Genomic DNA, 21,212 nt, shown 5'->3' with positions numbered 1-21,212 from the left:
AGGAAAGTCATAGAGTCGTACGCTATAACCCGACGCTCCCCTGGATGCTCCAAGGACTCCTGGCACAGACAAGCACCAGCACCTTCACCCGAAGCGTCAACAAACAACTCCAAGGGTTTAGCATCAGCGGAGTAGTCAGGGTATGACAACATAATGTCCTCTTTGATCAGTTCCTTCAAGCGTATAAAGGCACTGTCTATTTCTGCAGTCCACTTCAGTTTCCTAGTTCCTTGAGATTTTCATCCTCCAGTCTTCGCAGATAATGGTTTGGCTATCTGTGAGCACATGGGGATAAACTTCCGTTGGAAGTTGACCAGTCCCAGGAATCCCCGTAGCTCACGCACAGTGGTCGGTTTAGGGAAGTCTTCCACTTTCTGGATGTATTCTGGTAGCTTACGCATACCAGAACGTCCAACCAGATGACCAAGATACTGGACCTCGGCTTGAACCCAAGAACATTTCCAGAGTTTTATCTTGAGTCCGTGCTTCTGGAGAGTAGCCAAAACTCGTTCTACCAGTTTCAGGTGTTCCTCGAAAGAAGACCCAAGTATCATTATGTCGTCAATGTAGACAACCACCTTGACTTTTGGGAACTCTTGGAGAATACTCTGCATTTCTCTCTGGAACACTGCAGGTGCATTTCTCAGTCCAAACGATAAGCGTCTGAACTGCCAGTGTCCAAAGGCGGTAGAGAAAGCCGTGTATTCCTTACTGTCCTCTGCCAACGGTAACTGGTAGTATCCACGAACCAGGTCAAGGGTTGTAAAGTATTTGACTCCTTGAAGTCCAAATACAGAGTCGGCCATGTTAGGCATCGGGAACTTATCAGAGACAGTCACCTTATTCAGTCTACGGTAGTCCACACACAACCGTATACTATTGTCCTTTTTTTCGGACTGGAACAATGGGTGAAGACCAAGGAGAGATGCTGGGTTCAATAATACCCAGTTCATGCAACTCCTTGCACTGTTCCTCGATGGCGTCAGCAACAGGTTTGGCAAACCGTCGAACTCTCTAATAAATGGGCGTCTCGTCATACAGGTGGATGCGTATTGGTGTGCTTGAGCACTCTCCTACATCATCATCACCAGTACTGATGACTGGAAGATGACGTCGAAGCATTTGACAAAACTGGTCCTTCTGAGAAGAGTCCAGTTCGTCGGAGATAGACAGATTGTCTATCTCTTCCAATACGCTCGGTTCAGGAGTCAGGTCACACTCCTGTGCTATCAGGCAGGATAGAGGAGCATCCATCATTGCCATGGTGAACACCTTCCCCAAGAGATCGCCCTTCTTGATCTTGGCAGTTTCTTCAGATGAACCCTTTACTAAAACTGAGGCTTTTTTGTCTTTCAGTTCAAGGATGCCAGGAATTGCTGTAACTTTCCTTGACAGACCAGGGGTTATGATGTCGCCATCATAATACATTTCCGGCCAACAGTTGGTCGGACAAGCAGGGCACCTAAAAGACGTGTCAAGTTCCTTAGGAAAGTTAACACTAACTGGAACAAGTACTGGCTCAATACTGGCAATCCTCATTGAATCGGCTGCGTGGACCTCAAGTGCGTAAATCACTTGCTGACAACAGGCTCCACGTATCGGGACATAATACTCCCAAAGAGGCTCTTGGGGAGTACTGCCAACGCTCAGCCGATTTCGGGCTCCGTCAACTATCACCCCATTTGCTCTCAAGAACTGGTAACCAAGCACTACATGCTCAGCCATAGTCCCTGAAGGCACCACATAGAACACACCTGGGGCGAATGTCATTCCATGCAGTATAGGGGTCAACAGTACAGTACCTAAGGTCTTAGGTCCTGTTTGCCCTAAACCCTTCAGTCCAATGGTGTTGGGTACCATCTGCAGCTGGTAATCCTGTACTACTCTCGATGACAGGAGGTTGACCTCAGCTCCGGAGTCAATGAGAGCATCCAACGCTCCCGATGGAAACTCAGACATGGTCACTGGGACAACCATGAGTGGTACAGGAGCCAACTGCGCCAGGTTAACCCTACGAAGGGTTTTCAATACCGCCTCAGCTTCTGCTTTCTCCCTGGAGGAGTCAGTTGGAGAAGCTCTAGACTGTGTCGAGGACAGGTTATCACAGGCCAATCCTGAAAGAACCATTGGAGGTGCAATAACTTTTTCAGGTTGAGGGGTAACCTTGGAAATCGAGATTTCCGAGGCTGCCGCCGGAATACTAGGAGCATGCACCCTAGCACTCACACCCTCCTTCGATGTAGCCCCATCTTCTACATCGAAGGCCTGGTGTTTAAAGCCCTATGATACTCCTCAGTTCTTGACTTCCTGGGCTTTGCCTTCTTGCTCCTCTTCTTCTTCTTCCCCACAGTCCGAGATGGAGCACTGGACTCGCTCCCACTTCGGGTCTCCCGGCTACTGGTTGATCCAGAATAGGACGACGGGGTCGGAGTAGCATTCACCGGTACTGCTCTCCACCTTGAAGGAGTCTGGACAGAGGTAGTCTCCCTCCCAGGGCTGCGGGCATTAGCTGTGTTCTGGACAGGTGATCTATTCATAACCAGCGCCTGTCGTCCACACTGTGCCACATGATGGTTGGACGAGCCACAACGTAGGCAGAGGTTGAGGCGTCTGCGACACTCGTACACAAAGTGCCCTGGTTTTCGGCACCATGCACAGTACCTCCTCTGGAATTGGGGAGATCTATCCGGGGTGCGCGATGGTAGCAGGCGCACTTCCTCAGGTGCAGGTTTGGGGACCGGTCGAGGAGGAGTGCGTAAATACGCTCTGTCAGGTCCAGGTGAACGGCTGGGGGCAGCCATGTCAACCCTGTCGGCATACGAGCCGTGCCATGACTGTCCCACACGACTGATGGCCAACTCCTCTGCCTTCTGGCTTTGCTGACGGGATGCCTCGTCGAGAACACTCAACAGGTGTAGAACATCCTGCCAAGTGGCCTGACGGCCAGCGGAGACATTAATGGTGGCCAGAGACTGTTCCAGCCAACTTGCAGCTCTGCTCGGAACAGTTCTGAGGAGCTTCCACCTAAGCTCCCTCCGGTCCAAACTACGGCGAGGATAGGCAGACTTGTACAAGGAGGCTAACCGGACAGCGTAGATTTTCAGCAGTTCGCCCTCGCCACAGGTGGCACTGCTGAACCGGGCCTTTCTACCAGCATCACGCCTCCCTCGGGCTTCACGGCACCAGTCAAGGAGGCGTTCCTTAATGACGGGGTATGAGATCTCGGGACCCCCCGTGGCCAAGAACGCCTCATGGATTTCTCCCTTCAGAAATTTCCCGAGATCAACAGTCCACCAACCAGAGCTTCCTGCGGTATACTTACTGGCACAGTAGGCCTCGAAATCCCTCAGGAATCGGGCAAAACTCTGGCCAGTTTCCAGCTGGAAGATTCCAGGCTTGGGGTTCCTCCTGGAGTCAGGGGCCTTGAGAAGATCAGACAGACTGCGTTCTGTCTGGAGGGACTGGACATAGTCGGTTGAGACAGTGTCTTCTGAGCTGACACTGAGACAGGAGCTGGAAGTATCACTACCAAAATCTTCACTGGTAGACTCCTGTGATGAAGATGTCATTTCGGGTATGGCTGGTCTGGCTCTTTCCTTGGCCTGGCATCTCCGCTTTGAGATAGCCCCTGTCTGGGCAAGAACTGCCTCAGCGGTAGCTGCTGGAGCCTTTTCTGGCCTACTGGCTTCAGCCAGATTGTCCAGGAACTGCTCCCCTAGTCTACTGGCTGCAGGCTCTGGTGGACTAACAGAGTTAGTTGCCAGAACAGGCGAGGAATCAAGCAGTCCACTTGGGACAGGAGACTCCCAGAAGCCTGGTACAGGGGGGATTAACGATGTGAACCCTGGAGGGGCCTGGAGACCTCCAATCAGTTGCTCTGCTCCAGTCACTGGAATTGCCAGACCATTGTAATTTGGCCAAGCTGGGGACGTAGATGGAGCACTTGTGGTCACTGTGGTTGTGACCCCAGTGGCAACGTGGCACGTTGGTGACGGCTCAACAGTCTTCAGGGCCGCCACTTGTAGTTTCAGGGACTTGACCTGAGTTGCCAGGTCACTGACAATCTGGACCAGACTTGCCACATCCCGGCTCAGGCTCTTCTTAGCCTTTCGGCATTTACTGGATGATGCCATCTCTAAAGGTTGGTGTTTCCCGGGTCTGGGCACCAAAAATTATGTAGTGGTTTGCGGACTGTGGCCAGAGGTAGCACCCGAACTGCCTAGTGTCCGAATGCCGACCGCAACCCGACGTTCACTACACAACAAATATACAATGGTGGAATACCCTAAAAATCTAAGTAACAGGTCAAGAGAACGGAACTCTGGGCACCACCCCTTGATTTATACTGGGCAAGGGGACCCAGCTAGAACCTGACTTACCCGTTTGCTTCTCCTCCCTTTTGCTTGCTGATCATAAGTACAAGTATAAGAACATTAGGTGAAAGGAAATATTGTTTAATTAATTACGGGACACAGTGTGGGAGGAAAGAATTATGTTAAATTACGGTACTTAAGAGATCTTAAAAACAGTGGCTGGGGAAGGGGGGCCGTGGTGGGAGGTTTCTTAAATTAAATGCTGTATACATAAAAACAAAAAAAAATTTATTTGCAGAAAACTGTTAGGAATATCATATCAGTTAGAATAATCAATTAAATGAAAAATTAGCATCCCTTTTGCATATTGTATAAGCAAGAGAAAAAATATTTATTTTTAAGTATTTATCTGTCAGTTCCAATAACCAAATTTAGGGCAAAATTATCAGTCCTTTACACTCCAGCTCCACAAATAACAAACAAACTAGAAATTACTCATAAGAAAATATAGATCTGTGAAAATACTGTGCTACCATACTTTCCCCTGAATCAATACTGTCCCTTCAATATCCAGTTCACCACTAAGCTGCAAAGTCACTTACAATTTTTCTTTGAACAGTTCAGCCGCATACGCTGCTGTGCAGATCTCTGTAGGCCCACAATAACAATGTCTCAAAAATTTTGTCAACAACACGAGCAATCGTCAATGGCCTTATAATACATTGGTTGTGGTGTTATTCATTCAAACACATGATGGTACTTACAGTTCACAGGCAGTGAAAAATGAATACAGAGCAGACACACCCACCACTACACACTGGTAACAGGCCATCAACCACATTCATAATTGCTATGAGCAGTACTAGACAGATACTCTGTTCCTATATACATACAGTGGTCTCGAGTAAATTTCCCTTACAATTGGGAACTTCTGTCAACATAAATGTTTGCCGTATCTGTTCTTTTTTCTTTTCTTGATGAAGGAACCTATTCTTGTAAAGTACAGTACTTCTATTTACTCAAAACTCTGGTTACACTTTCAAACCCTACAGAGAGTAGGGCGTGCTGCAAAAACAAATGTTGTTAAGACAGTTGGTAGGACCAAACAAAAATATATACATACCCCTTAAACATATACATTATGCTTGCAAAACATTTAAACCTATTTAAGAAAAATTGAAATCTTTATAGTGAATAAAATGTCATAGTACAGTACTGGGGCAGAATATCAGACATTATGACCAAAGGGAATTGATAATGAAAGTTACTTTAAAACATATATAACCCAAGCTTGTTATATGTGGAAATGGTTTACTATTTTTCCCAACTATTATTAATTTTTTCCACAGTGTTCCGTCGCGCGGACCGACGGTGTTCCGTCGCGCGGACCGACGGTGTTCCGTCGCGCGGACCGACGGTGTTCCGTCGCGCGGACCGACGGTGTTCCGTCGCGCGGACCGACGGTGTTCCGTCGCGCGGACCGACGGTGTTCCGTCGCGCGGACCGACGGTGTTCCGTCGCGCCGACCGACGGTGTTCCGTCGCGCCGACCGACGGTGTTCCGTCGCGCCGACCGACGGTGTTCCGTCGCGCCGACCGACGGTGTTCCGTCGCGCCGACCGACGGTGTTCCGTCGCGCCGACCGACGGTGTTCCGTCGCGCCGACCGACGGTGTTCCGTCGCGCCGACCGACGGTGTTCCGTCGCGCCGACCGACGGTGTTCCGTCGCGCCGACCGACGGTGTTCCGTCGCGCCGACCGACGGTGTTCCGTCGCGCCGACCGACGGTGTTCCGTCGCGCGAACGTCGGCTTGATTCCTGCAGTATCCATTGCTCGCCTACGGGTCATCGCTCGCCGACCACCAGCTCTCGCCCTTCCTACCACGCTCGCCCTCCTTCTGCGCTCCTTCGTTCTTTCGTTTGCGTTCCTGCGTGCCCGCGCATGGGCGCTTCCACGTTCGGCCACGCGCAAACCATTGATTTACCATCGCGCGAGCGCCAGGGCGATTGTGACCGCGATTCCCGTTGGGGTTTCGCAGCATGGCCAGCCTGGCGAGTCTTCTGGAGCGTATTTCCAGAACACGGCCTTACCCCGTAAACGCAGAGCATGGCACATGCAAGAGCAGGAAGAATCTTCAGGGAGGTCTGAGCAACATTCTTCTTTCCAGAACCTGGGTTAGCCCTTCCCCGTCATTTCCTGGAAGGGTTTTGCCAGGGAGCTTTCCGTTCGAGATTTCTCCATCGGCCAAAGGGTGACTGGTTTACCCCTTCCTCTTCTCCATCTCGTGAAAGGGGCTTACCAGGTCCTTTCCCTCCTCGGTTGCGACCCGAGGTTTTGTACAAGGAAACTACAGGAAGATCATGGGTACTTTCCTCCTCTCGGGCTCAAGCACCTTGGCGTTTCGTCGCCAAGTTTCGAACTTGCGGGCAAGCTCGATGTTGGACCATCTGGACGCAATGACCGAGGGCTTCCTTTCGGGTGTCTCATCCGTGGATGTCGACAACCTCAGACACCCTTCCATCCTTGGGAAGAGCTTGTTTGTGCCTAAGGACAGAGACATAGACAGCGGTTGTGTGGAGGAAGTCGACTTCCGTTTTCACTCCTCCAAGGCGCTTTCTTCCAGACCCTTCAGGGCTCCAGCGCCTCTTTCTTTCAGCCTCATCGGCCGGCGTCAATGACCTTAGATGTCAGGATGCCTGAAAACTTTAAATCATTCATTCATTCATTCAGCCTCGTCGGCCTAAGTTATCGGACCGGCTACGACAACTGAGACAAGGTGTCCAATAGCAGTCCCCTCCTGTCAGGAACAGGTAGCACGGGAGGCTCTCCCGCGAGGGCATAATCCTAGAGGGAGCGGCAGAGTTCACGAACTCTAGGATTGGCAACCCCTCCTTGCAGGTTTCACGCTGGGAGGATGCGTAAGGTTACTCATCCGGATAACAGCTTCCCGATGCCGATTCCTGCACAATCTCCGTGATCAGCCAAGGATATCGCGCCTGCCGTCTCTGTCAGCGAATTCAGTGTCACTGAACCTCTATGCCATAGGGTCGGCAAGAGTTTGCACATTTGGGCAGAATGATCCATGCCTTAAGAGAAGGTCCTCCATAGGATCGTCGACGGCTTCACCCCCCGGCTTCTTCAGTCTATCCTTTCTCGTAGGAAAGTATCTGAGACGGGAATTCCGTAGTCAACCTCTCAGCTCTGATCAAGTTTGTTGAACAAACTTCGTCCAGCGTGGAACAGCAGAATCGATCAGACTGGTAACGAGGCGACAGGACTCTTCAGGCCCGGGATCGGAAGGACGGGTACTTTCAGTTTCCATTCCATCCATCTTCTAGGAAGCTCTTGGAATTCAGCCTAGACTACAGGTATTCCTGCTTAAGATGCAGTGTGGCGATCCCGCCTTAGCATCGCAGGTTTTTCCCCAGAGAACTCTCCCTGCTTTTCTCATGGCCGCTCAGGAGCAGGCTTCCACCTCCTTCGCCTTTTGGAGGTCTGGTCAACTCCGGTAGTCTTGGGTTCGACCTTCTTCAACGCCGGGATAAGCTTCCGGATCCTTACCATGAGTGGGGGTTCATGGTAATTTGCTAGGAGCCTTCTCTTCTTCGGCCTCAACATCTGGAGTATCTAGCCATGATATTGAGTCAACGGCCTTACCACGTTGGAAACCCCGCTTCTCGTCCGTCCAGCGAGGTTAAGCAACGTCGGGTCTGGTCGGTACTTGGATGGGTGACCGCCTGGGGACGCCAGATTCTGTTGCCGCCTCCTCCGAGCCTTCCCTTCAGTTGACTGTGGCAAGGCTGAGGAGAGTCGCAGTACCTGTTTTCAGTCAGGCAGAGCTTTCAGCCCTGCCTTGGAACGTTTCCTAGGTCTCTTTTCCTCATTGACCCGTCTAAAGTTCCGAATGGTCGCCTCAGGATAAGTTCCCTGTGGGGCGGCCCAAGTTCCGGTGGTTTCAAAGCAACGATTAACTGAACTTTCTGGCCCCTATGGGACCAGCGGAACGATTAGACCTGCAATGGGTGTTGACCTATGGAACCTCTTGATGGGAGTGGATATTCTCGTCCTTAACCCACATTTTTTATGCTGTTCTCGGACTCGTCAAAGAAAAGGGGGGGGGCATGTTCCGGTCCAGGCCTATGGTCAGGACCTGAAGGATACCTCTCCATCATTCAGGCAGGCTTAGGGGCCGTAGTCTGGCCCCTCTACAGATCCTACAGCTCCTGCCGAGTCGCTCCGTGCGCGACGACTTCATGGTACTGGCGTGTTCTAACCAGCAAGGGACGCATTTTCATACCTTCGCATCTTGCAGTAGAGATACTGAGATGATTTGAGATCCTCTCAATACCACCATCGGCTTGCTCAATCCGGGCAGAGGAATGTTCTCTCCGACTATCTGAGCAGAGCCTCGTAGAGAGAGTGTACCTGGGGGTCTTTAGCCTTGAGTAACCAGCAAGTCCTGGCCTGGGGGACCTGATCGCGACAGCTTGGAACCTCAAGCTTCCGCTGTTCTTCCCCCCAGTCTCAGACCCCGAGACTCTTTGGCAAGATGCATTCCGGTGATGGTGGGATAACATCGACGCCTGCGTCTTCCCTCCTTTGTTGTCTGTTGAGAATGGGTCTCAACAAGACCAGGTTGTCTGTCAACCTTTCAATGGCCCTGAGAGCTCCATTGGGACTATACGCAGAACGGTTTCCGGACCCTCTGCTTCCCCTGACGGAACTCCCGGGAGAGCTTCTCCCACGGCACAGGCTACTCAAACAACCACACTGCAACATCTTTCACGAGCCGGGGCGTCGCTTCGGCTTCATGCCTGGAGACACTACGCCTCCTCTTCCTCAAGAAGAGACAAACTGCTACAGTCGCGGGGCGGAGGTCGCGTCATCTGCGATAGTCATCCGCAGGGGTCTTCCAGGCGAAGTGGAGAGTCTTCTGTGGTTGGTGTCGTGGGAGATATACCTCTTCCCTTGAGGCCTCTTCTCCAGCAATAACGAACTTATTGCTTTTCGGCGGGAGGAAACTCCTTTCCGCTCTCGGCAATGAAGCCTGTCGCTCAGCCTTTCCCTGACCTTCAGGCTGAAAGGAATAACGTTTTCCTTCCCGCTGGACCTTTCCTCGCTCATGAGAAGCTGGGAACGTCCCTTCCCTAGTCAGAGTGAGACCTCCAACATGGAGCATGGCTCGGACTTTTTAGTCCCTTAAGAGATCTTCTCAAGACCCTTTACGTCAGACCTCTGATTGTATTCCATCTTGGGTCTCCTGCTCACTCTGGCCGCGGCCAGTGTGTAAGCAATCTTCTTGGTCTCGTACGACTCCGCCCTTTCTGAGGAATGGGGGAAGGCAACATTCAGGTTCGCTCCTGAGTTGTTGACTAGACTCAGAATCTTGGGGTCCCGGCCCTTCGGTCCAATTCTTTAAGATGTCGAGTCACCATTCTGTATCTGATGACCCAAAACCTTCTCCTTCTTGCCAGTAAAGGAATTGAGGGATTATCTTTGGGAACAGCTGCAGTTTGTCCTCACGTGCAGCCGGGTTGGGAGCACAAGAAGGACACGGGGGAGAGTTGCCAGTATACCTCTTCAGCTCGGACTCAAGGACATTCATCTCGACCTGAATCCAGACCCTCCCCCGTCACGTCGCCCTACAGCATGATGTCGGATACATCGCAACGTCCCTCGCCTTCGAGTAATACTACTCTGTGACGCAGGTGCTACAAGCTGGAGTCTGGAAGCGTCTAATGACCTTCGCAGCCCGCTTCCTGCAGGGCGTGACCCACAGGAGTATCGATACGTTTCTATCACTCTGTGGTGGCTACACAACAGCTGGTCTAACCTCAGGTTCCTTTTTGGACAGGTAGCAGAAGGTTGAGGACATTGTTATCAGGTTTTAGTCTGCATGAACGAAAGAAGTTTGTCTGGCCCTTACTTCTTTCTTCATCATCCCCTCTACTGGGAAGCAGCATCCTGGTCTCTGCATAGCTGACCTCAAACCTCTGCAGGTAAACCATGCTTCCTTGTGTTCCGAGTATTGAGTCAATACTGTCGCGTCCCCCATACCCTGACGAGGTGGTATTGGGAACGTCCTAACCCAGAGTCACACTTCTTCCTTCACACACAAGCTTATGTAGGCCACACGGTTCCTTGCAGAGCAAGGAACTTGTGAGGTGCAGGGACTCCTTTTCTCGAGTGCGACTCATTCGGATTCTGAGTCCCTGGGTAAAGCCAAAGCCAGTATGGCTGGGGACTTTCCACCCTTCCTAAGGGGCAAGTCACCCAATGTAAATAGCGTGGTTTGTATTTCGGTTACGGAACAAATGACATTCGAAGATAATTTGTATTTTTCCTAACCATACAAACCTTAGCTATTTACATATATTTGCCCGCCAGCCCTGTCCCCCAAGACAAGTCCTACCTCTAAGTGAAAGTGAAGCAATTCACCGGTGTGTGAGGGGGGGAGGGGTAGCTAGCTACCACTCCCCTACCCCCCTGCTAACTAGCGCAGGGGTAATACACCCTCGTTAAATTCTAATGGCTCGCCATTTCAGCTACGCTAAAAGGTAAACCCAATGTAAATAGCTAAGGTTTGTATGGTTAGGAAAAATACAAATTATCTTCGAATTTGTCATATTGGTAACTCAATATGAGAATATGCAGGAAGGATTTTACAACCTCCCTCATAAAAGGATATTATTTCTACACAAACTCACAATATAGAACAATGTTTCTGATATGCTGACAGAAAACAAGTGTAACATGTACTGTATATAAACTTTATCAAAGAGGAAATACTCAAAACTTAACTAAAATTCTGTCATCAAGCCCCCCCTATTCACTAATTATTAATTTGTTTTTTAATCACTCATATTTTTTTTTATAATAGAAAACACTGATGTGAATTGTTTGGTGTTAACGAAATAATTGTCAACAGTCCCCATCGTTTTGAGTGTATTATCTCATGCCTACTAGAAACGATTTTCCTTCAAATTAAAGATGTGCAGGGCGGGTTAGCACTTCTGCAGTTTAGGAAGAATATTAGTGTTCACTTCTGTTTGGTTGCTGCCCATGTTAGGGGTGGATGGAAACGAACAAGTGTATAAGGCAGCTAAGGAAGCTTCAGGGCTGCTTAACCCTTCCCCCTTAAGTATTCCTTACAAAGAACTTAAAAGTAAGATACATTTTCAGTGTAAGAATAATTGGCAGGCTCGATGCTCTGAACTGACCACCAATAAAAAATTGAAACATGGAGGGTGGATAAATGGCCATCTTGTAATTCTACAAGTAGGAGGGATGATATAATTTTGACTAGACTGCGTATTGGTCGTACTCTTGCAACCCACAATTATTTAATCAAGTTTGGAGAAGGGAGACAGACCCCTCTTTGTAATACCTGTCAAGTGACAATAGATATGAAACATATTTTAGTTGATTGTTCTTTTTTTAATCTTCAGAGGAGAATGCATATACTCTATGACAACCCTTTAAGAGATATACTGGGGGAAAATTGTGATATCCTTAACTTGAAAAAATGTATACAGAGTATTGGTTTATATCACAAGCTGTAGTTAATTTTATTAATTTCTTTTTTTAATCCTTTTAATCCCTTATTACACATTTAGACGATATTGTTTGAAAGTTGTGTGATTGGTTTTATAAGTTAAAATATCAAATGTTGTGAAAGTATGGATATGATTGATTTATTAGCATTATATAGTGCTGAATGGCCTTTGATGCCCCAGTGCTTGGCTTAAGGCCTAAATTCTATATTCAATTCAATTCAAAATTAAGTATGTCAAAACTGGAAATATTTCCTCTGATGTACCAGAATCCTCCACCTAATCATTGTTGTCCCCATCAGAACTTTCATCTTCATCTAAAGATGCTAATGCAAGTTGATCTTTACCTTTGGTATCCGTTTCCAGGTCTTCCTCCTCTGGAACTAGGATTTTAGGAAACTGTGCACTTTCAAACCACCAATGAGTGTACTGATTGTTTTCCAAGTGCCATGCCTTTTCTTTACTGACTGTTGCAAGTTTATTTTTTCTGCATTGGCCCATATATTAGCCACGAAGTATGCACATTTTATTTGAGGAGTGATCTTGGCTTCACTAGGTTCTAATCCAAAGGCACTGACACATTTCAACTTTGCTTGTGGATTGGCTCTATTCCAATTTGGGCCATATGACTTTATAGATTTCTTGTAGCCTATCTGCAGTCAAACTAATGCTGCTACTTATGGTAATTTCTTTTATTTACTGATATCATAAGTGTAATAATGCTGTATCCCTAATGTAACTAATGTAGCTAAAATAAAGACTTGTATTTATATATATCATTACTGTATATGTGAATACATATGCTTAAGAGGATAAGTAAATCAAATGAATCTATTATTAGAATGGAAGTTCCATGCAGTTTCATAACTTTTGAAATATCTAGCAGTTTTTAGGTTTAAAATGCTGGTTTTGAAGGCTTGTCTGGCAGGTTTCAGGTGGTCATAGTTGGCATACTTGCATGAAATTATACAGTACAGTACTGGTAAAAAAAATGAGAAATTTTCAATATGTATAGTCAGCCCTTATTCTTCGCGAGGGTTAGGTAACAGAGACAGGTGTGATTTCATGAATAATAGGGGCCTTTGGGTGGGATAACTCCTTAAATAACCTAACAACTCACGGCCCATTACCTACGCACAGATAATTCACACACTAAGTACTGCCTAATATTTTATTACCTGGTTTCTATCACAATATAGTTGTTCCTATCTAGTAATACTATATAACACTCGCTGATACTGTAGTGTATATTACTGTAATATACTACTATCACTACAGGCAGTAAAGCTCAACTGTAAGTGTTCGCTTTTTATTCGGACGACTTGACTCACCGTACACGTAGCCTACATTTACAATAAACAACATTACTGTAATTCTTTACTATACAGTATGTCTACAATTCAAGATTACCTAAGTGTACATATTTTATACAATGACCACTAACTATTTATGTATGAAGTTCTACATAGCCATCTTTTAGTATGATGCAATTGCTGATGCGTCCGTGTCATCTTCTGTAGGGAATCCGTCCAACATCTACAGTAACCTGATAATAATATTTATCCCATCTTTAACTTCTGTGGGTTGGAAAATTAAAAGATAATGTTAAAGTATGGTTATTAACGTTATAATCATTGCATAAGCGCATACAACCACATTAATAACTGAATAAAGAACAGCTGTTTTGTTATGAAACAAATCAGATATCGGCTGTTTTGCTTGTATTTCAATCATCGTACGATAGTAAAGTAGGATAAGACTAACATTTTTACATTACAGCATACCCTTATTCACTGTGGTGGAAAGATCAAGAAAATATATTGCCAAATATAAACTAACAGGCTGTAAATGAAGGTGAGAAAACAAACAATATTCATAGCCGGTATTCTGTTTGGAATCAGGGAAAACTTTCCATAACTAGGAAACAAAAGGAAATTTAATTGAAACTCATGACTGTGCAAATCTTGTAATTGAATGAAAATGCCAAATTTAGAAAATAACATTAAAAAGCATCTGAAAACCAAGAATATAGTTACGTTATAACACAATATAAATAATTTCTGAAGCTTTATAATCAATCACCACAGAGCTAAAACTATAAATTATTGTGCATCGGCAATATGAATGAAACTCCAGTTAACAGATATTCTAATTGCATATTGTTCATTAATAGGCTAGTAGTTTGGAAGGATTGACTTAAAATCATGTAATATACTCATTTTAATTATCTTATATAGTTTATGTTCAAGTAAAATAATTTTATCTTTATTCATTTATAATACTCCAGCTGTTGTTTACGTTTTTGCCAAGAGATGGCTGTAGATGGTGGTTGCTGATATGTAAATATTGAGTGAATTATGTAAACATTCTTTTATTTTTTTACTTTCTTAAACAGAAATGTAACTTATCTTATTAACTAAAAACATAAATATCTTCGCAATAGTAGTTTCGTTTAGGAAATATCAAATATCCTTCAGTAGCATGCCTTAATCAGCTGAATTGGAAAGTATAAATGTAAACAGTGGAAAAATTATAATTTGCTGTTTTTATTTACAAATTTGATGCTAAAATGTGAATATTACATGCATTATTATTGGATACAGTTAGGTGAAACACCATTTTAATCAAAATCCAGTTTATTTCAAATATAGCTGTAATTTTTTACCACAGTAAATGGATATATAGTGTACAGTGAGAGCTGGAACAAGCTGGGTGGGGAGAGAGGATAGTGGTATGAGCCTAGCCGAGTGGAGAGGAGTGCGGGCTATTGTAAATCATCGCGCCGCAAGTTTTTATCATGAATATGTGAATTTTTATTTAATAAGTATTGCGATTCTCTGTATTGTGTATGAATATGTAATAATTTAGTTTTTATTAATTATCAGGCCAAAAAATTACTGATTAGCACAAAAAAAAATTGGAAAAAATATACAATGTAACAGGCCACAAAAACCTGCGATAGGATGAGCCGACAATATAGTTTTACATATATGTTTAAATATGTAATGTACTGATGGCACAATAGATTAATTACAATACTGCTGGTATTACAGTATTTCTTTTGGATTTAAGCTTATATATTTTACTGAAATTAAAGTTTTACTTATTTCTCATAATTTGTCATTCTACCTCATCATTTTGTCTAATACAGTATATTAAATGTTAGTACAGTTTACCCTCGCTTTTCTCAGGCTCATTCTTCATGATTTCACTCGTTCGCTACGCAGAGAATCGTATAACTGATTAAATTAAAAAAAAAAATTCACATTCGCGGGTTCATAAGAAGTACTCTCGTGGCATGTCAATTTCAAACAGCCTGCGCTTCTTTGCACCCGGTTCGCTTTAAGCCACTTACCTCTCTGCCCAGCACAACATCCCATCTCATGCTGATCCGGCTTCAGTCTTGGATTGTCTGTCTCTCCTTACGTGTGCATCTCCCACTTAGGTCCTTTTTGAGCAGAGTTACGTTTTGAGATAAAAAAGTGATGTACTTGTATACATACTCTTCTACAGTGTTTAATTATACCAGGTAATGTACTGTAGATGTGTAATTCCCTACAGTACTGCTTAAGAGACGACGCATCAGGAATCGTGTCATGCTTCAAGACTGCTTCGTAGAATTTTGTATGAAAATGGCTAGTGGTGTATGTATAAAATATGTACAATAGTTAATCTTAAATGCAGTATCATTGTATATATATTGTAAAGTACAATATTAAAGTATTGTGTTATTATTATTATCATTATTATTATTATTAATTGCTAAGCTGCAGCCCTAGTTGGAAAAGCAGGATGCTATAAGCCCAGGGGCTCCAACAGGGAAAATAGCCCAGTGAGGAAAGGAAACAAGGAAAAATAAAATATTTTAAGAACATTAACATTAAAATAAATATTTCCTATATAAAGTATAAAAACTTTAACAAAACAAGAGGAAGAGAAATTAGATAGAATAGTGTGCCTGAGTGTACCCTCAAGCAAAAGAACTCTAATCCAAGAGAGTGGAAGACCATGGTACAGAGGCATGGCACTACCCAAGACTAGAGAACAATGGTTTGATTTTGGAATGTCCTTCTCCTAGAAGAGCTGCTTACCATAGCTAAAGTCTCTCTTCTACCCTTACCAAGAGGAAAGTAGCCACTGAAAAATTGCAGTGCAATAGTTAACCCCTTGGGTGAAGAAGAATTGTTTGGTAATCTCAGTGTTGTCAAGTGTATGAGGACAGAGGAGAATCTGTAAAGAATAGGCCAGACTATTCGGTGTATGTGTAGGCAAAGGGAAAGAACCGTAACTAGAGAGAAGGATCCACCGTAGTACTGTCTGACCAGTCATAGGACCCCATAACTCTCTAGCGGTAGTATTTCTACGGGCGGCTAGTACCCTGGCCAACCTACTACCCTACTACATATTTTACGTATTGTACGTAGAATACTGTGTGTACTGTATTATTATTATTATTACGTGCTAAGCTATAACCCTAGTTGGAAAAGCAGGATGCTATAAGGCCAGGGGCTCCAACAGGGAAAATAGCCCAGAGAGGAAAGGAGAAAATGTAAATGTAGGCTACGTGTGTGGTGAGTTATTAAACAGTGCGAGTCCTTTGAACGAAAACAGTTACAGTACACTCAAGCTCTACTGTAGTGATGTTACTGTACATATATTACAGTAATGTACACTACAGAGTCAGCGAGTGTTATATTAGATAGGAACAACTATACTGTACTGTAGCCTTATCGTGTCCAGTACTAGTGTACTCGTGCTCATGTATTGTACACTTACTGAAATTTCTTCATTCAATTACAAAATACTTATACTGTGATAGAAACCAATTAAAAACAATATAAGGCAGTGCTTAGTGTATTAATCTACTGCGCATAAGCAATGGACAGCGAATTAGCTGGGTTAGAAGTTATCCCACCCTAGGACAGCAAGTACTCGCGGATTCTCGTTCTTCTGCCTGTCTCTGTTACCTAAACCCCGCAAAGAGCAAGGGCTGACTGTAAGAATCAAAAGTTTAATGGGTAACTTCCGTGTGAGTAAATGTATATTTGTACATACAGTGAACCCTCGTTTATCGCGGTAGATAGGTTCCAGTCGCGGCCGCGATAGGTGAAAATCCGCGAAGTAGTGACACCCTATTTACCTATTTATTCAACATGTATATTCAGACTTTTAAAACCTTCCCTTGTAAGTAGTACTGTTAACAAACTACCCTTTAATGTACAGAACACTTAATGCATGTACTACAGTACCCTAAACTAAAACAGGCATAAATATTAAAGGTGATTTTATATCATGCATTTCCTAAACACGCTAAAAAGCACGATAAAAAATGGCAACCAATGTTTTGTTTACATTTATCTCTGATCATAATGAAGAAACAAACTGGAGGTAGAGCTTTGCTTATTACCCAGACATATTTCCCATACTTTTCCCTTAGAACTACATCACATCTTCCTACTTTAGATATACAGTATATATATATATATATATATATATATATATATATATATATATATATATATATATATATATATTTATATATATATATATATATATATATATATATATATATATATATATATATATATGTGTGTGTGTGTGTGTATATATATATATATATTTATATGTATACACATATACATACCTACATATATACATAAATACATGCATACATATATATATATATTACTGTATATATATGGGTTATGGAAAAAATCCGCGAAGTGGTGAATCCGCGATGGTCGAACCGCGAAGTAGCGAGGGTTCACTGTACATCATACATATACCAAGGCACTTCCCCCAATTTTGGGGGGTAGCCAACATCAACAAATGAAACAAAACAAAAAGGGGACCTCTACTCTACGTTCTTCCCAGCCTGGCAAGGGACTCAACTGAGTTCAGCTGGTACTGCTAGGGTGCCACAGCCCACCCTCCCCCGTTATCCACCACAGATGAAGCTTCATAATGCTGAATCCCCTACTACTGCTACCTCCACGGTCATCTAAGGCACCGGAGAAAGCAGCAGGGCCTACCAGAACTGCGTCACAATCGCTCGCCATTCATTCCTATTTCTAGCACGCTCTCTTGCCTCTCACATCTATCCTCCTATCACCCAGAGCTTTCTTCACTCCATCCATCCACCCAAACCTTGGCCTTCCTCTTGTACTTCTCCCATCAACTCTTGCATTCATCACCTTCTTTAGCAGATAGCCATTTTCCATTCTCTCAACATGGCCAAACCACCTCAACACATTCATATCCACTCTAGCTGCTAACTCATTTCTTACACCCGTTCTCACCCTCAACACTTGGTTCCTAACCCTATCTACTTGAGATACACCAGCCATACTCCTTAGACACTTCATCTCAAACACATTCAATTTCTGTCTCTCCATCACTTTCATTCCCCACAACTCAGATCCATACATCACAGTTGGTACAATCACTTTCTCATATAGAACTCTCTTTACATTCATGCCCAACTCTCTATTTTTTACTACTCCCTTAACTGCCCCCAACACTTTGCAACCTTCATTCACTCTCTGACGTACATCTGCTTCCACTCCACCATTTGCTGCAACAACAGACCCCAAGTACTTAAACTGATCAACCTCCCCAAGTAACTCTCCATTCAACATGACATTCAACCTTGCACCACCTTCCCTTCTCGTACATCTCATAACCTTACTCTTACCCACATTAACTCTCAACTTCCTTCTCTCACACACCTTTCCAAATTCTGTCACTAATCGGCCAAGCTTCTCTTCTGTGTCTGCAACCAGTACAGTATCATCCGCAAACAACAACTGATTTACCTCCCATTCATGGTCATTCTCGTTTACCACTTTTAATCCTCGTCCAAGCACTCGAGCATTCACCTCTCTCACCACTCCATCAACATACAAGTTAAACAACTACGGCGACATCACACATCCCTGTCTCAGCCCCACTCACTTCATTTACTATCCTAACACATGCTTTACTACTTTTGTAGAAACTTTTCACTGCTTGCAACAATAATTGATACTCGGGAAGAAAAACAAAGATTTGACCAATGTGTGATGTGTCCAAGATCATTTACAATATTACTCAATGATCATTGGTTCCTCAGAAATCATTAAGTGATGTAGTAAAAGAGTTAAGATGTTCTGAAAGTTGGTTGTTACTTTGTTATTTTGGAATTGTTGGACTAAGGTCAGATTCTACTTATCAGCACTAAATTCCTAGATATTCTGTATATTATAGCATCATGTAATTATTCCCCTTGATTTTCATTTTAATGCATATTTTTACTTTTTATCTTTTTAGAGATTTTCTCCATGCAGTCTAAGAGCAATCCGTGCAGTTTTACTTGCCAAATCATCTCGATGCTTCACTGAGCCAGAAGAGTCATATTGCGGAAACCAAAGAGTGGAAGGGCAAGAGGAGTGTGATGCTGGTCTTGTAGGGCAAGATGATAATGATGTTTGTTGTGATAAACACTGCAAACTTAGACCCAGAGCCAATTGTAGTGACCGCAATGCTCCATGTTGCGTAAACTGCAATTTCATGAAGAAAGATGTAAGATGTAGAGAGCAGCAGCCAGCAACTTGTGAGAATGAATCAAAATGTGAAGGTAACTCAGCTGAATGTCCCAAAGCTAAGCCCATGGAAGATGGTACTCCTTGCATTGAAAAAGGCCAATGTTATCAAGGCACCTGTCGACCTTATTGTGAAACTCAAAACATGCAGAGCTGCATGTGTGATACAAGTATGTTTTTTATTTTATTTTTCACTATAGATAGCATAAATCATGATATAATTTTCAGAATGCTTACCCTTTGTCAATTTTATTAAGAATATATTTTAATCAACTTTAGAGATCATGTGAAATTACCTTTAAGGAACAGTTAAATTTGGCAATCTAAGAAAAAAAATTTATCAATAGAAACATGAAATACAATACAGAATATCAGTTGTGCAAATTGAAACTAGTGTAGATATTCCTTTATTAAAATACAATCTCTTTTCAGTTGAGGATGCATGCAAAAGATGCTGTCGCAAAAATCTTAATGACACCTGTTTTCCTGTGATGCCTGTAGACATTCTGCCTGATGGGACCCCATGTATTCATGGGTTTTGCAACAAAGTAAGCATCGTGGTAGAGCTATGCAATGTTATCAAAGTTTTTAACGTTAGGTTTGTTCTTTTAGTCTGAAATTAATTCGTTCTATTCATTGCCTATTATCTGTTCCGTAACCGAAATACAAACCACGCTATTTACATTGGGTTTACCTTTTAGCGCAGCTGAAATGGCGAGCCATTAGAATTTAACGAGGGTGTATTACCCCCGCGCTAGTTAGCGGGGGGTTAGGGGAGTGGTAGCTAGCTACCCCTCCCCCCCTCACACACCGGTGAGGCTCACTTTCACTTTTTGCTCGGACTGGGACAGACGTCTCTGTCTTTGTCCTCGCTTGGCAGCCATTGTTTGTTTTGTCTTTACTTAATCACTTACTTTTCTTTTACTCAATATATATGTAAACGGTTTTTCATGTTTGTATATATATTTGAGTATAGAAATTAGTAAGTTTCCTTTTCAGAGTTGTGTGTGTAGTGTACGATATCTCCGTGGAGCCCTTGGCAGTTTAGGCCACCACGGTGTAATTTTATGGGTTGCGGTCGAGTTTGACTTCGGTCTTTCTCTCTCTCTCTCTTGAGGTCGTTCACCCTTTTACTACGTTTACTACGCCCCTTGTAGCTTCCTTCCCGTGTGTGGGGGGGGGGGTTGCTACGCCGTACGTTTTGTCTCAATTAGTTTATGAATCTAATTGTATTTGTTAATTTTTCAGCTTTGTAGAACGATTCCTTTTGGGGTTTTCGTTCTTTCTTTAGTGTTCATTCATTTTTAAATTACATAATTACATAGTTTCATAATTATAATTGTTATAATTCTGTTTTGGTGACAGCTCTCCTTCCGTGAGTGTAAGTGGTTGTGAGGGCACGTGCCTGTTGTGTAATTCTTGTTTCCTTTCCCTCGGGATTCCTCTTCGGAGCCTTCCCGGGGGAATGAATGTGTACTAATGATTTTTATTTTATTTTTTTACAGTTACCGATCTAGTTTGTTTCTGTAATATGGCAACGGTGTGAGCTGTTTTGTTGAGGCCTGGGGATTCGGCTGTTGCTGCCTCCCGTTTGGATTTTCGTCAGGGGCGTGTCTCCTTCTACTGGAAGTACTCCCGTGACGATTGACAGCTCTCCAGTTCATTTTAGAACTCTCAGGAGGCTTGCCTCCTTGGGTGGGTAACTTTCCTTCCGAGGGAAGTTTTTCCTGTCCAGGCTTGAGTTTTTCTCCCTTTGGGGGGGTTCTT

The 21,212-nt window shown here is 44.0% G+C and overlaps 1 protein-coding gene and 1 pseudogene across 1 annotated transcript in view; both read left to right on the top strand.

Moving 5' to 3' along the window:
• The window catches only part of LOC137631068 (ADAM 17-like protease), a 299,072-nt gene that overhangs the window by 244,478 nt on the left and 33,382 nt on the right, over positions 1–21,212 (top strand). The window contains exons 10-11 of the mRNA XM_068362674.1: positions 19,174–19,615; positions 19,878–19,993. Of these exons, the coding sequence (XP_068218775.1) occupies positions 19,174–19,615; positions 19,878–19,993 (558 nt within the window). The remainder of the gene's footprint in view (positions 1–19,173; positions 19,616–19,877; positions 19,994–21,212) is intronic.
• Positions 7,956–8,074, top strand: LOC137631501 (5S ribosomal RNA; annotated as a pseudogene).

The sequence above is a fragment of the Palaemon carinicauda genome, chromosome 39, assembly GCF_036898095.1.
Source record: "Palaemon carinicauda isolate YSFRI2023 chromosome 39, ASM3689809v2, whole genome shotgun sequence".
Classification (NCBI taxonomy): domain Eukaryota; kingdom Metazoa; phylum Arthropoda; class Malacostraca; order Decapoda; family Palaemonidae; genus Palaemon; species Palaemon carinicauda.
Note: the sequence above shows the minus strand (reverse complement) of the source record. Positions and strands in the feature narration are given on the sequence as shown.